At 34.6% G+C, this 16,289-nt stretch overlaps 1 protein-coding gene and 1 long non-coding RNA gene across 2 annotated transcripts in view; one reads left to right on the top strand and one right to left on the bottom strand.

Moving 5' to 3' along the window:
- The window catches only part of BCHE (butyrylcholinesterase), a 65,211-nt gene extending 61,935 nt beyond the window's left edge, over positions 1 to 3,276 (top strand). The window contains exon 4 of the mRNA XM_025425469.3: positions 2,887 to 3,276. Coding sequence (XP_025281254.2) covers positions 2,887 to 3,011 — 125 coding nt within the window. The 3' untranslated portion in view covers positions 3,012 to 3,276. The remainder of the gene's footprint in view (positions 1 to 2,886) is intronic.
- Positions 1 to 16,289, bottom strand: part of LOC112645908 (uncharacterized) — an 86,681-nt gene that overhangs the window by 2,669 nt on the left and 67,723 nt on the right. The window lies entirely within an intron of this gene.

The following is a 16,289-nucleotide window of genomic DNA, read 5'->3' as shown; positions in this document are numbered from 1 at the left end:
AATTTATAAAACATGCAGTATCTGCAAGGCACAATATAGTGAAGTGCAATACAATAATTATCTCTATATGCAAGCTTTCACAAAGTTTTGCCTGAATTTATAGTAGTTCACTCGACAGTATTAGTCATAGTTCACTGTCATCCCACACTCAGAAATATAACAGGACAACTAATACGTTTCTGATCTGCAACGTAAGAACGCAAGAGAACGTAAAGAATTATGCATTCCTTGGTAGCTTTAATAATTGGATAACAGGAAAATAAGCAAGTAATGGGAACAAAAGAGATTTTCAATGAAATCTCAAAGTACGTGATTTTTTTTATTATAATGATTACCACAATTCATATCCAATTTAATCTTTTCTTCTAGCTTACCTTCATGACTAATTTTGAGTTGACTCACCTCTCCTGTATTCTTTCTTAACACCTCAGACTTGATAGATTCCACTGGTGAAATATTGCTCACTCTTTTTTAATTGACAAGTCAAAGAGTAGCCTTATTAGTATTACTCTTTCTGTAGGGAAGAAAGCCTGACTTTTTCTTTTCCAAATGAGACAACGATGTGAACAAATCAAACATCACAAAAGTCCTGAAAAAGTTGTGTCAATATGTTTATAAACTACTGGTATTGATCTAGCTATACATGGATTCAATAAAGAGCAAAGTTAAGAATAAATTTTTGTAACAGGGCAGTAAATTTGTTAGTGGAGCTCCCAATAGGTCTATAGAGCTTGATTTCATAATGTACAAACCAACTGATTTATCCTTCACGGTAAGTAACATGGCAAAGTAGTGATCACTGACCCCATTTACAGCTGGAAAACTAGTTTCAAAAGTAAGAATTTTTTCTATGTCACTAACAGAGTAAGTAGTCAAACTGGAATCTAACCCATTTCACCCCAAAACCTATATAATGTCCTTTATTTCACATTGTAGTACCTCGCTAACTGCAAAACAAATAGATAATAGATCTACATCTCACAGAATATAAATCTATAGCCATCTAAGTAGTATTCCAGTATGGAGGAAGAAGAGAAGTGTGGGAAGAAATAAAAACTTCTAATTTTGGTTTTTATTTATGTCATGGGACTAAAAATTTTTGTTATCTTTTTATTATGGTGTATTCAGTCGACATTGTATTAAAAATAATCAAGTTTTATATTTTATTATCTCAACCAATGTTCAGTATTATTGAAGAAAAAATTACTCAGGATTACAAAACATTTGTACAATAGAAAGCAAAGTATTTCAGTACACTAAATTGTATAGTGTTTGATTATGGTACAAAAGGAAATAAATTTTTATTTATATGAATCAATGAATTTGTTATCATTCTATGAACAAGAAAAAAATCAAATCTAAAAGCTTTTCTCTGAGTATTAAAATTCATGATGTAAGTTGTAAATTACCAATCATTTATTTGTTATAACATAAGTTTTTTCTTTCTGAACTTTAGAGCCCTTATTTTGCATAACATTTTAAAAAGCATTTAATTATAAAAAACACCATAAGACTAGATTATTTGTATGATATTTAATGTCTTTCACATCTAATGTTTTTTAGAAAAGTTCTATTATTCACAAAATAACTAGTCATTGACCTTTTAAAAGACATTTTTAAAACAAGACATTTTTGTATATATTTGCAAATACTTGTCCAAAGTCCAAGCAGTATGAACATTTTAAACTTAGATATATCCTAAATTACAGGGGATATTATAATAGCTATATAAATATTTTATGTATTTTGATTTTCATAAACTAAAAATCAGTCACTGAGTGTGCTCCATTGTTAACAGCATTAGTGAAAAGACACATTTTCATGTATAATGTAGTGAGATCACATGAACTGTCTTCCCCAAATCAATACCTCACAGTTGTAATTAATTTAAAAAATTCCTAACAGAAAAGTATGTATTCAAAAAATTGTCAATTCCTTATTTTCAGAATAGCCAAAATACCGCAAAATGTTTTTTAATTCAATGACTATTGCACAGAATCCTAAAAGTGTGAGAACTACAAGTGTATAAAATACTAATAGATTTGAATAATTTAAACTATCTTCCAGCTTTATCATGTGTATTTTTAGGAACATGAATATATGATTTTAGAGGTTGTAATGTAAGAGTTTCTGTTGTTCATAAACTTTATTCTTTAGTGTAACACATTTTCAAATTAATCAAGATTTCAAGGTGCTTGTAGTACATAGACCATTTTTGGTTCATTGCCTCACATTATTCCTGGCATCAACACTCCCCTCCCCTGACACATGTATACACTTTACAAACTACTGGAAAGCGGAGATTGTCTTAGTCATCTTTCTAATTTGCAAAGCAATTAATAAATTGCTTTCATGTAGTAGTTTCAATAAACTGCTTTCAATGACTAGGCATTTTTCGGAACTAAAGTATACTGATACAGAGTGAGAGAAAAATATATATGGAGGGTATACATAGTTGCCCTTATGCATTAATACATATATATAAATATTTTCATCGGGAATAATAGTTTGCTATAGAATTACATATGTAAATAAGACATTAAGTGAGATTTCTGTTACGTAAAAGAGCTCAAGAAAAGGCAATGATATCTATGCATCTTCTTAGAAACTAAATACATGTGATGTAACCTAGTTAGATATATCAATTTATCCATATTTTTATGATATATGCAATTTATACATGTATATTATTTGCAATTTCATATAATGTATAAAATTTTATTACAAGCTTTCCAAGTAGTGAAAGAAGCTGATAATAAATAATAAAAAATTAAAAATTACTGTGCCATGTTCTTGGAGAAAATAGCATCTGTAACCAAAATTATTTTTCAATTAATGTAAACAGATTAAAATTTAGATTAATACAACTTATTGCATGTTTTACAGGAAATATTGATGAAGCAGAACGAGAATGGAGAGCAGGATTCTATCGCTGGAACAATTACATGATGGACTGGAAAAATCAATTTAACGATTATACTAGCAAGAAAGAAAGCTGTGCGGGTCTCTAATTAATAGATTTACCCTTTATAGAATGTTCGTTTTCCTGTAGATCAAGGTAAAAATATCAGTAGCTCTCTTACACACCTCATAAGAAAGCTATTATACAGCTGAAACAAAAATGCCAGAAGGATAATATCGATTCCTCACATCTTCCACTTAGTATTGTACCTAGCATTTCAAAATCCAAATGGCTAGAATATGTTTAATTAAATTTCACAATATAAAGTTTGACAATTAATTATATGCATATTAAAATGATTTTGCAGCTTCAAACTTTCTTTCCTGAGTAAATTTATGAATTTTTTCTGCTAAAAAATACCTGTATCCTATTTTTATTTGTGTATTCTCATTACCACTCATAAATAGGTATCTTTTTAAAATGAGCCAGGTCTTGAAACATTGGACACTGATTCACAGTACTATTTCCTTTAAATAATTTATGAATTTAATGTCAACATACTTTGTCAAAACAAAAATGGAAAATAATTGGTTCCTTTTGTTTTTTATATGAAGGCAAAAGGGAATTGTAAAGTAAAAGGCTTGGTCACTTTGCAACACCTAATGACTAAAACAAAACATTGCTCCCAAGAGACAAAAATGTAAAAGAATATAATTATTTCTTAGAATATGCATGCTTCAGGTCCTCAATATCTATTCCGCATTCTTAAAACCCTTGCCCTTCCTCACATCCCCACTTCCTGACTCCCCACCCCCAAAGTGTACATGTGTAAATTACTCTTCCTGTAACTCAAAAATAAAGAGTGCAGATGAGCAGAAGTCTAAAGTCAGAAGTCATATACCATCTGGGATAGGGGAACTCTTGCCTGGACCCAGAAATATAGGATTTTGATAAAGAAATCATTTGACTCCAGGAAAGAAACTGTTATACTTTCTGCAGACAAGTGATGTGATTTTTATAATTTAAAAAATTTACAAAACTGAATTTACTAACTGGCATGGCAACTAAACACATTCATTGAATAAATTAAATGTGTAGTTCATTAAAGAGACAAAGTCAGAGATGTCAAGTTCCAGAAAAGGGCGGTGCATTCTGAATATGTTAATTACGTATTGAAAACCAGCACCCAGAATAGGACAAAGTATTTAGTATATAGGTCTGTGGACTGTTGGTTAAAACATGTCTCACTGATCATTGGTCATAAGGATGTTCATAGTTAGATCTAGTATGTGTCTGCTGTGCTCACTCAAACATCATTCAGGGTTCAGTCTACTTTACCAGCTTCAGCCAGTTAGAGAGAGAATTTATTATACAAATCAAGTCAGTTTTGATATCACTTCAATGTTGCTGTAAATGGACATTTTTGCTTTAGAGTTCTTCCCTCATCCTATGATGAAAAAAAAAAATTAAAAACCACCACAAATGATAGGCGAATGAGCAGACATTCCATTCTACACCACCATCTTTGTTTCAAGAGCCATTCTTCTGGGATCCACTGTGTTTTTCTGAATCATTCAAGCCTCCTTTTGATGTAGAACCCTCTGAAATATGAAACGGGATGATACCTCTTCAACAGTATTCCAGACCCCTTAGAGATACTCTTGATGAGACCAATAATTAGGAAAACATGATTATGTTTATAGAATACCTGTAACCTATCTTAAATGACAGGCACCAGTCATCTGAAAAGATCCCATGGATCACTTTGTCCCACCTTGGACAACCAGTTGGTTTGTTCTGGACTTCTACTGCGACAACCCTTGACTTACCCTGAAGCTTTTAGCCAAATCCAACAAGCAGTGTCAGCCAGCACATAAACCCCTCTGCATTTGTTTTGTAAATAAATTATTATGAATCCACCGTGTCCAGCACCATTGCAGGAAGATAGCTTAAGGCTTTTCAAGAAAATACTATATAACAGTCTATACAGTTTCTCTTACTATGATTGCCATTTAAGAGGCAGTTTTAGTGCCAGACTTTAATTCAGGAACCTCATGCCAAGAGAGAAACTTGTGCATAAAGTGATGGAAATTTAGTATCTCTGGATACTTCTCAGAGATTTGCCTTTCAGCAGCCTCATAGATGAAGGAACTTACAGTTGTCTGAGATACTAGCAGTAGGGAAGTATTAAAACGTCAAAATGGTGTGAAACCTATCCAAGATAGCAGGGTATAGGGAGATATTAGCATACATACTTAATTCTAGTAAATTTTTAAGGTACATTTCTCAAAAGTAGGAAGGAAAATTAGGTCTACATTTACAATAGAACAAGTGGAATTAGTTCAGCCAGTATCACAACACTTAGCTTGATCAATTATTGAAGTGAAAACATTATTTCTTGTGGAGTGGCACTCTCCATAAGACTTTGCATTATTGAGTTTATTGGAAATTGATTCTCATTTATGGTTTGATATCCATTTGATATGTATAAGGATTAAGGTAACAAGTCACAAGCCTTTAAAAAACACCATTATAACTGGTCTTGTTTTTCAAGACCAGTTATAAATTGGCTGCTGAATACTATTAGCATGAAGGCAAGGTAAGTAATTTCTGGCCAATCAAATTAAAATTCATGGGTAAATGAATTTACCTTAACATAATTGCAACTGTGACATTTTTAACAGAATATTCAAATAAATGGAACCTCTGACATTGCTGAAGGATGACAAACTCAGCAGCTAGTAAAATTTCCTGTTGTGTCTGCAGCCTTATTGAATTCAACAAAAGTTGTTCTCTTTACAAAGAGTTCGTTTTAAAATTAGGATGGTAAGAAAAATAAGACATATATATACTTTAAATGTATTCCATGTCAATATAAATGCACAGTGCTATTTATCAATACAATCTTGGTGGGAACTTTGTTAAAGAATAAGCCAGTTTTTAAAATACACACACAACACACACACACAGAAGTACAGGCATACATACATGCATTTATACACACAGAACTACTCTGTTAATGTCCAGCAGGTGATCACATTGAAGAATTCACTGAAGAGTTCCAAGAGAGGGGAAAAACAGGGGCTTTGGAGTATAGACAGTCCCTGGTTTACAATAGTGCCACTTAGGATTTTTTGACTTTACAATGGTGTGGAAACAGTGGGAATTCAGTAGAAACCATAGCTCAAGTTTTGAATTTTTTAAAAAGATTTATTTATTTATTTATTCATGAGAGACACAGAGAGAGGGAGAGAGGCAGAGACACAGGCAGAGGGAGAAGCAGGCTCCATGCAAGGAGCCTGACGTGGGACTCCATCCCGGGACTCCAGGATCACGCCCTGGGCCAAAGGCAGGAGCTAAACTGCCAAGCCACCCAGGGATCCCTCAAGTTTTGAATTTTGATCTCCCAGGCTAGTTACATACCACAAATGTACTTAATGTCAATGTAAAAATAGGTATGATCCTCCCTGTGATGTTAGGCATGGCCTCGAACCCCCAGCTCCCAGTAAGTCCTCCAATCTGGAGGGTAAACGACCTGTCCATTGCAACCATTCTGTACTCGTACAGCCAGTCATTCCCTTTTTCACTTTCAGAACAGTATTCAGTAAGCTACATGAGATATTTAGCACTTTATTATAAAGTAAACTTTCTATTCAACTATCATACCCAACTGTAAGCTAATGTAAGTGTTCTGAGCACATTTAAAATAGGATAGGCTAAGCTATAAAGTCCAGTAATTAAGTGCATTAAATGCATTTTTTGACTTATGATATTTTCACCTTACAATGAGCTTTCTGGGATGCAATCACATGCATGATAAGTCATGGAAGATCAGTATTAGAAAAGGAGAGTGCATGATAGTCATATGATGGTCATCTAATCACACATTAGACACTAATGTGAAATAGAATCTATATATTATTAATATATTTATTATGTATTAGTGCATAATTATAAGAACATTATTAAATTATATAAGATAATATAGATTGTATTAAGGCCAATTCTAAAAAAATGCAACAGTCACTTTGATGTGTCATTGACAAGAGCTGCCGTAACTGGAAAGTATTTTACTTATAAATTGATTGAAAAGACACATAATAAACCAGTTACTAAGTAAGGAATGTTGTCAATCAAAATGTAGAGAAGGCATTACAGGTTGTAGGGGACAGGAAAGGTAAAACCTTTATGTAGCCAAGGCACAAGTCTAATACTATATCCAAAATGTGAACATCTAAAATTCCAATTTTCCTTAAAGAGAAAGAAAGAAAGAAAAGGAGGGAAGGAAGGAAGGAAGGAAGGAAGGAAGGAAGGAAGGAAGGAAGGAAGGGAGGAAGGAAGGAAGGAAGGAAAGCAAATCCCTTCCTCAGGTAGGCCCTAGCTTCCATGAGTTCAGCTAATTTGCTCTGTCTTATCCGTGGTCCAAAATCTCACCATTAGAGTTACCAGTTGATGAGATAATAAGGCAAGAGAAGTGGCTGAGTGATTTTAGAGGTGAATTTTAACACAAATAGCCATACACACAAAACACAGAATTCATTTATCTCACAAGAAAAGTCTGGTTTCTTTTCTAGGCATAGCCCATTTTCATTGCCTAGTTTAACCCTTTATGACTACCCTGAAAGGCAGAAAAATCTGAATTTCCAAGGCAATTAACTGCCAATGCCTCAATATTATGAGATTCATCTGTGTGTGGATTTCCAGCTAGGAACTGCTTGCACAATGCTGCCACACTGTATATGGTGCTTGTTGACTGAGTGGATGCATGAGAGGATAAGTTACAGTACAGCTGAGTTCCACTTCATAGGAGAAAAATTGTAGTGAGGATCTTTAGGGAGCCAAGAGGAAGCATGAAAAAAGAAAAATGGAAGACAAGAAGGAGGAGCAAAATGAGAAAACCTGCACTTGAAATTGAATTTATGCAAATGATTTGTCTAAACACTGGAGAGTTTCAAGGCAGAAAAGACTATAAAAGAAATAGCTGAAGATAGATATAATTTATTAGATATTTTTACACTGATATATAGGGTATTAATTCAATGATTTTCAACCTTCATCCTCAGCTACACATTAGAATCTCTGGCAATAACTGTAGTCTGCACACACCACATCAAGTGAACTAGAATTTCTGAGAGTCTAGAGATCAATATTTTAAAAATTTTCTCAGGTGATTCTGATTTTATCAAGTTCAAATACACTGATTTATTTTTCTATGATAACACTATTTGTCTTGACAGCTTTAAGGGCAATGCTTTCTCCGGGGGCAGGGGGGGAACATGGGTCCTAGGTCAGTAATCCCCAAATTCTGTTACATATTAGATTCACCTCAGAAGTTATTTAAAAAAATCCCAGTATCTACGTCCCACCCCATAACAATTAAATCACAATGTGAGGTTGGTAGCTAGGAACTAGTATTTCTTCTTTTTTTTTTTTTAACAGTTTCTTTCTTCCTTCCTTTCCTTCCTCCTCCCTCCCTCCCTCCCTCCCTCCCTCCCTCCCTCCCTTCTTCCTTCCTTCCTTCCTTCCTTCCTTCCTTCCTTCCTTCCTTCCTTCCTTCCTTCTTCCACGATTTATCCATTTATTATTTATCTTAGCTATTCATTTATTTTAAAGAGAGAGAGAGCGCAAGTGGGAGAGGTAGAGGGAGAGAGAAACCCAAGCAGACTATGAACTGAAAGCAGAACCCCATGTGAGGCTCAATCTCATGACTTTAGATCACGACCTGAGCTGAAACCAAGAATCAGAGCCCAACTGTCTGTGCCACCCAGACGCCCCTGATAATGATTCCTGACTGGTACCAATATACAGCAAAGGCTAGGACCCAATGGCCCATTCCAGATGGTTAATTTAAAGAACAGGAAGGATATTCCTATTGTTTTAGTACTGAGAAGCAAGTGACTGTAGAACTTGCAATTTTATGCAACAAATGAATGTACCCGCTAGTGACATCTGAAAACTAAGATTTTTCTCTGAAGAAGGAGCTCTACCAGAGACTAATGAATATATGGAATAAATTTGGGGGGGGGGCATATTTTCTTCCTCTACACTAGACATCATTTTTACCAAAAAATACAGAATGTGGGGAGAGATATGTTTGAAAAATAAGATGCATAAATGAAATATATATAATATTTTATGGTGGTATATATAATAGTAGTTATTGCAGAAAATCATTGTTTGTATTGAGGTAACCCATTTTGGCTCACTCGACAATAACTGATAACAGTAATTTAGATTCAAGATAAGGAATCAAAATTTTGATTCTCATTTTCTAGTGCTCTGTTTATGTAAAAAGTATTTCGGTGATCTTGTGAACTCTCAAAACTGCAAGTAGGTTTTCATTCCTGCCAGACTCATAAAAAGATGTTGTTAGGATTAATGACTTAATGATTGTTAAACTAGGTAGGTGAGTACTAAGAGTTGTTTTTCCTCTCAGAAGAATCTGCAGAAGATTTTGCTGGATGCTATTATTGCATTACCTTGTTTCTCTGAAGTGAAACCTCCCATTCTAATCATGTTGATTCCCTTTATCAGTTTAGAGAGAAAAGGGGAAAAATTATTTAAAAAATCTCTGGAGAATAAACTATCAACTGTATCTCATAATGGTAAGCATTCTAAAATCTTTGAAAATGAAAATGATATCTTCTATCTATCTATCTATCATCTATCATCTATCTATTATGTGTTTGTGTATCCTCCATCTAAAATTACCACTCCCAAATTTAGTAAATGTGGGCAGTGGTAACCAGAGGAATGTGACAACTATATCTATATCTCATCTAACTTGAAATATAAATTCAAAGTCACTGTTTAGAGCAAGATGGCCTAATGTTCCCCTCAGCTTGACTAAACTTTAGACAGATTTTTTTTCCTGACTATAGGCCTCCTACCTCCTGTTTCTTAGAGCATGTACATGAAAAATCTTGCAACTGTAAATTCATTCTCTGCCCTTTTGAAGCATATGCAAATCTTGCTACTCTTGCCAGTTTTGCTTCTCAGGAAGTGCCTTTTTGAGGGACCAGGAAGTTAGTACTTTAAAAATCAACAGTAAAGGACAGACTGCCTCCATCTCCCAGTCTCTTCAACTTCACTGAGAACAAAGTACCAAACACAGACGCCTTCACCACAAATAACAACATTTGCAAATTCCAGAATAATTCAGTGTGCTGAATGCCTCCCACTGGCCCACCCTTCCTAAATGTTTCCCCAGTACTTTTCTGTGAGTTCACATCAGCATGTCAAAACCCTTAACTTCTTTTGTTTCAGCAGAGTTGAGGTCAAGCTCTCTCCACTATTGCAATAGTCTTGAATGAAATTTGTTCGCCTATTATATTTAGATCGGTGAAAATTTTACTCTAATAGTCTAAAGCAAAACCCAACACTTTTTTTAAAGTGCCTGGAGCACACACACATTTCCACCAATTTTCTATGACCACATCAGGAAAACACAAATATTTTCTTATAGCAGATATCCTTCAGAAAGGGTGATCTCCCAAAAACCTAATGAATATAATAGCAGAACTTGGTTTCATGACGTGTTGGGTACCTATGTTTTGGTGATTTTTTTTCCTAAATCTTTGAAAGCTTAGGCAGATAATAATTTGCATTCCTGTGTTAATCTCAAGTTTTTGGAGTTTTTTTCATTTTTAGCACTTCTTAATGTTCTGCTATTTTTCTTTCCTTCTATATCAAATTTAAGTTTTCATGGTCATACTGCTTTCCTGTTAGAATGACCATGAACAAATGGATTGTCTCATTTTGTATATAGAATTTACTTTCTTTTCCTTTTTTTTCCTCTTTCCTTTTCCTCTTCATTAATGCAGAGGAATAACTACAGATCTTTGTGCTGCGGTCTAGAAGTCACTAGTGATAGAAAGGACTACATTTACATCTGTAATGCAAATTTCCATTATATTCTTAGACTTTGGGGAACAAATAACAAATAGCATTTTCACAGAGAGTTAAACCTCAGGAATCTTCACTTGCAAGGACTCCTTTGAAGGCACTATATGTGATTTTGTATTTGTAATTTTGTATCATTTTTTAAAGGGATTGCCAGAAAGATAAGAGTTTTGAGAGGAATAAAACTTAGTTTAGCTTTTGTTTTTCACCATCAACAGAAATGAGCCTTTAGTCTATAGTCACAGGCACCAAACAACATTTTTTAGTCCAAAAGGACTCTTCTTCGCCCACTGTTCTTAGAGATATTTCCTTGGTTTTCTTTAGCTGAAATGTGTTATCTTTGTTTTACAACATTGTAATATGCTAATTTTGAAGTTACTATCTTTGTGCAAGGTAATATGTGAGTGAAAAACTCAAATGCTAACATCTGCTGTGGCATTTCAATTTTAAACCAAATGTGTGTATAATATTCTCTTTGGTAAGTGAATTAACATCTTCACATAACCATGAAAGATAAAATTTTAATAATCTCCCTTGGAGTTGTCCCTTTGAAGTCATGCGCAAAATATTAAGTTAGAATTCTAATAGAACACCATTCCTTCTTGAAGATTTGTGAAGCTTTTAAAGGAAGAGAATGGTTACCATGTCCTCTCTCTGTTTACCTGGTATTACAGTCAGTTACAGAGGCAATAATGTTAAAATAAATTGAAGGCTACCAAAAAATTCATCAAATTCGAGCACCTAAGTTTCTCGCCCATTGGTTGGTATGGTTATTTGGAATTCCACTATTCCGTATACATTTTTCATTATCTGAAAAATATTATTTTTCTATGATGTCTTTTAATTATCTTTTAACCATTTCATACCATGACAAAAGAGCAAAAATTTACTACATGGTAAAGTCCTAATGCAAAGTATTTGACTAATCCCATTACTATCATCAGTGTCAATTTAAGTGAGTCTGGCTTGGATTCAAGTAAAGAAATTCCATGGTGGAATGTTTTGGGACATTTTCCCATTTAAAGTACTCATACTAGACAAGTTTTAAAGGTAGCTTTAGGGGTGGATTCCTCGCCATATAAAAAGGCACGTTATCTTCGTCTTCAAAACATTTTGATGATTGCATATCCACATCTTAATTAATTATCCTCTCTTTTTTTTTTGTCTTATTCACTTGTAAAAAATGTTAACAGTATAAGTCTTAATTTTAAAAATATATGTTCATTGAAAACAAATCTTAAAAAATATGGAAGAGTAAAAAAACCTGTGATCATACTGACCAAAGATAATATTTTTGGTGTACTTCCATATTCATATATTCATGAATTTTTACATAGTACATATATAAAAAGCATATATATACTTGCATGACAAATATAAATATCTCAAAATGAGTCTCAGAATATATTGAGATAAATTTTTAATCACTATTTATTCATTTAATGTGTTTATTCAAAAATATTAAGAGCTATTATTATTACTTGTCATATATACTCTCAGGCCCAGGGGATACAGCAGTGGTCAAAACAGAAAAAGCCTCTGATCTCATGAAGCTCACATTCGAGTGGTGTGAGATACACAATGAAACAATAAATAAATATACAATTGCATAATGCCTGCATCAGGAATAAAATACGGCTGCGTAAGGAAAGAGATTGATGGTGGGGCCAGGACAACAATGGGCATGTGAGGCCATCCTGAAGCAGGTGAGGCAGGCAGCCCTGCGAGTATCTGGGGGAAGAACAGAAGGAACAATGCCAAGGCCCAGGGAAGGCCATCTCCTAAGTTATGTATGTAGGCAACAACCAGGAAGCCGAAGCTGCTGAGGAAATGAGAGGATGGCAGGAAACGAGTCAGGAAGTGAGAGGGGCAGGTTGGAAGCCTTTGTAGAGCTCTGAGCAGATAAATAACATAGTCATGATCACACTTTAGTTTAGAAGGTCACTCTGGTTCCTTGGAGACTAGACTACACAAAGGCAAGAGTGGGTGCGAAGCAGGCTGTTTAATTATTCAAGGCACAAGAGATAGGAGCTTGCTTTCCTGTTGTATTTTGTCCATGCAATTTTTACTTTAATGCTCTAAACTGAAATCCGACACTTTTACACAGCTAGGTAGGATCTGGAGAGGAGTGAGAGGTGTCTCAGTTTTCATATCTCTAGACAGCAGCCAATAGGATTTGCCAAAATACAGGGAGGAATAAGCCATGAATATAAGATTTCTTGCTTATATTATTGGTCACGTGGATGCATCATATTCTGAGACAGGGAGAGCTATAAGACAGCAGTTCTAAATAGAGAAACAAGAGTCTGGTTCAGGGTGTGTTAGCTTTCAGATGCCCATCAGGTACCTAAGAAAGAGAGGAGACATTGGTTTTGTTTTGTTTTGTTTTGTTTTGTTTTGTTTTGTTTTGTTTTGTTTTTGAGAGGAGACATTGTTAAGCAAGAGGAGACTTGCAGGGAGACGCCAAGATTGAAATAGAAATCAGGTGGTGTCCAGCATACTGATGGGATGCAAAGTCACAGGGCTGACGAGGCTACCTTGAAACTGAGTGTGAATCTGGCCTGAGCAGAGCAGCACTCCAGCATGGAGACTTCATTTGGTGTTTATGTCTCTGTTAAGCTACAGTGCTTATTGCCAGACTTTTATAAAAGAAAAGAAAAAAAAAAACTTCCCTCTTTTTAACTTTCTAACCTTGAATCCTCTCCCATCCATCTGTAATTCAACAAAATTTTTCTCCAGGAAAACTAAACCAAGATTTTTTTTTTTTTTTTTTTTTTTTTAGCAGAGAAAATCTTTTGGTTGCCTTTGCAAATGAACAAATATTTGGTGAACCCGTAGTACCACCATTTAAATACATCTTTCTCAACTCCATCCCATTCTCTACAGAATAAGTCTAAGGACAACGAGAATTTTGTTTCCATGCATGTAATCTGTGTCTTGCGTTTGGATGCTTGCAAGATTTATGTATACATACAAACATATAATTCACAGGCTCAGTAACGACCTCCCAAAAGACAACCATTTCCTAATCCCTGGAATTTATAAATGTTGCCTTATATTGCATGAAGAAACTTTGCAAAAGTGACAAACTTGAAAATCTTGAGAGGGAGAGATAATTGATAATCCAGGAGGGCATATGCATAATTCATATGCATTCATATGAATCCTTGTAAGAGAGAGGCAGAGGGAAAGTTGACACAGAGAAGAAATGCAGTGCGGCCACACATGCAGAGACTGGAGTCAGCCACAAGCCCAAGAATGCCAACAGCCACCAGAAGCTAGAAGAGACAAAGAATGAATTCTTCCCTGGAGCCTATGGATTTTGATTTTGACATGGTGAAACTGATCTCAAATTTCCTATTTCTTGAACTGTGAGACTATACATTTCCACCATTTAAGCCAGTAAATCAGTGTTAATCAATTCCAACAGCCATAGGAAACAAACAAACACATTTCCATAAAATTAAATTAAATAAAATTTCACCATGATATATCTAAATATTATCTAATATAATTTGCCCTAGGTTTTCAAAGGTATTTTCAACCTTCCAGTTGACATACATCTTACCTGGTGGAAGTTTTCAGACACGTGTCCTTGTCTTTTGTACTCTGTGCACTCTGTCCTCACAACCACAGTATGTCGTCCAAGGGTCTGATGACCTGACCTGCCCTACTGCAGACTCACTTTCGTTTTTCTTGATTCCTCTCCTCATAAATACTCTGATTTGGGACATTTTCCCTCCACAGTTTGTTCCTTCTCCCAGATTTGTCTTCTACAGCTAATTGGTTATTTTTATTACCACCATTATTTTCATTAAATTTTATAACTTTTGTTTTGCATCCCATATAGTTTTTCTTATTTTGTCTATTTTCTTTTTTCATGATTCATTGTTATAATTTCATAAATGCAAGAAATCCCTTTGGTGTTTTAAAAACAGATTTTTATATTCATAAATATCCTAAAAATTCTTATTTTTTTACTCACAGAATTTCAAAAGCAGGTTATTTTTGGTTATAAACATTTTTAGATGAACTATGTTTCCATAAGTCTATGCCAACACAGTATTATGTGATATAAATGTTGAGATAAATTTTGGCAGAAATAGGTAGGTATTCCTGGCCTAACCCTTTAGATACAGATAAGAAAGAGGAGACAAATTATATTTAATATAACTTTAACTTATCAGTGTGGAAATCTGACATCTAGTAGCACCTAGAAGAAATTCTAGTGCAGCGACCTGCCACAGAAGGGATATTTATCTGGGTTCCAGAGAGTTTCTTCTCCAAGATAGGTGTGATAGAAAATTGCCTTACTAATAATGCCCCACTCCAATTTGTTTTTCATTTTACTTGTTTGTTTTATTTTCCATTATTTTAGCTTTCTGTGGCTTGGGATGTCCCAGGATTTTCCTTCAGAGGTCTGTTTACTCTTTGCCTGGCTCAGTTTTCTGTACTTGAAATATGATTAGTGTAAATGATAGAGTCCAAATGCTGCTGACTTACAGAGGTAAAGATTTTTAAAATCCTGAAAATGTAAAGGTATAGATTAGAATTCTGTGTGACACCAGAGCAGAATTTCCTATGCTAGAAAAAGAGGAAAAAAGATACATCCTCAAAAATTATAGGGAGATCAATGTATCAAGACCTTTCATTGGGGTCTCAAGGAGGCAGACAGCCCGAGAAAAGCAACTCAGGTTTAATGACATCAGCTGGTGATCACAGCATTGATATGAATTGTTCTATTAAAAAATGAATATCAACACCATCAGGTAAGAATATAAATTTTTTTTTTACCGAATCACAGCACTGTAATTTTCAGTTTGAGTAGCACTTCTACTAATGATTTTTTTCTTCGCAATAGGCTTCCATAGTTCTCAGAACACATTATATAATATGCTTATATATTCAGTAGTATTTAAAGACCCCCAATTATTTTTCACTGAGGTGTCTTTTTTCAATTAAGAGTCAAGGGGCCTGGGATCCCTGGGTGGCGCAGCGGTTTGGTGCCTGCCTTTGGCCTAGGGCGCGATCCTGGAGACCCGGGATCGAATCCCACATCGGGCTCCTGGTGTATGGAGCCTGCTTCTTCCTCTGCCTGTGTCTCTGCCTCTCTCTCTCTCTCTGTGACTATCATAAATAAATAAAAATTAAAAAAAAAAAAAAAGAGTCAAGGGGCCTGGTGTTGCTAACCTCGAGTTGGAATAAATCAACTCTTGTTGCCCAGACGTCTTAAATTCACCCAATGCTTCTTCTTTCCTATATTTTAGGATGACCTTTGTTTATAAAAGGCAAGATGAACATGTGGGGATCGTTAAGCCAAGAGGTTTGAGATACCATCATTAAATATCAAAATTTATTTTGAAAATAATTTATTTTGATGATAAACTAAGGAAATATTACTCCAATTTAATAATAGCCTAAGAAAAACTCCTGCCTCACATAAAACGTCTGCAAATTGTTGGTCTCAGATCTGAACTCATTGAAG

The sequence above is a fragment of the Canis lupus genome, chromosome 34 (genome assembly GCF_003254725.2).
Source record: "Canis lupus dingo isolate Sandy chromosome 34, ASM325472v2, whole genome shotgun sequence".
Taxonomy (NCBI): domain Eukaryota; kingdom Metazoa; phylum Chordata; class Mammalia; order Carnivora; family Canidae; genus Canis; species Canis lupus.
This window is presented reverse-complemented; position numbering and strand designations above follow the sequence as displayed.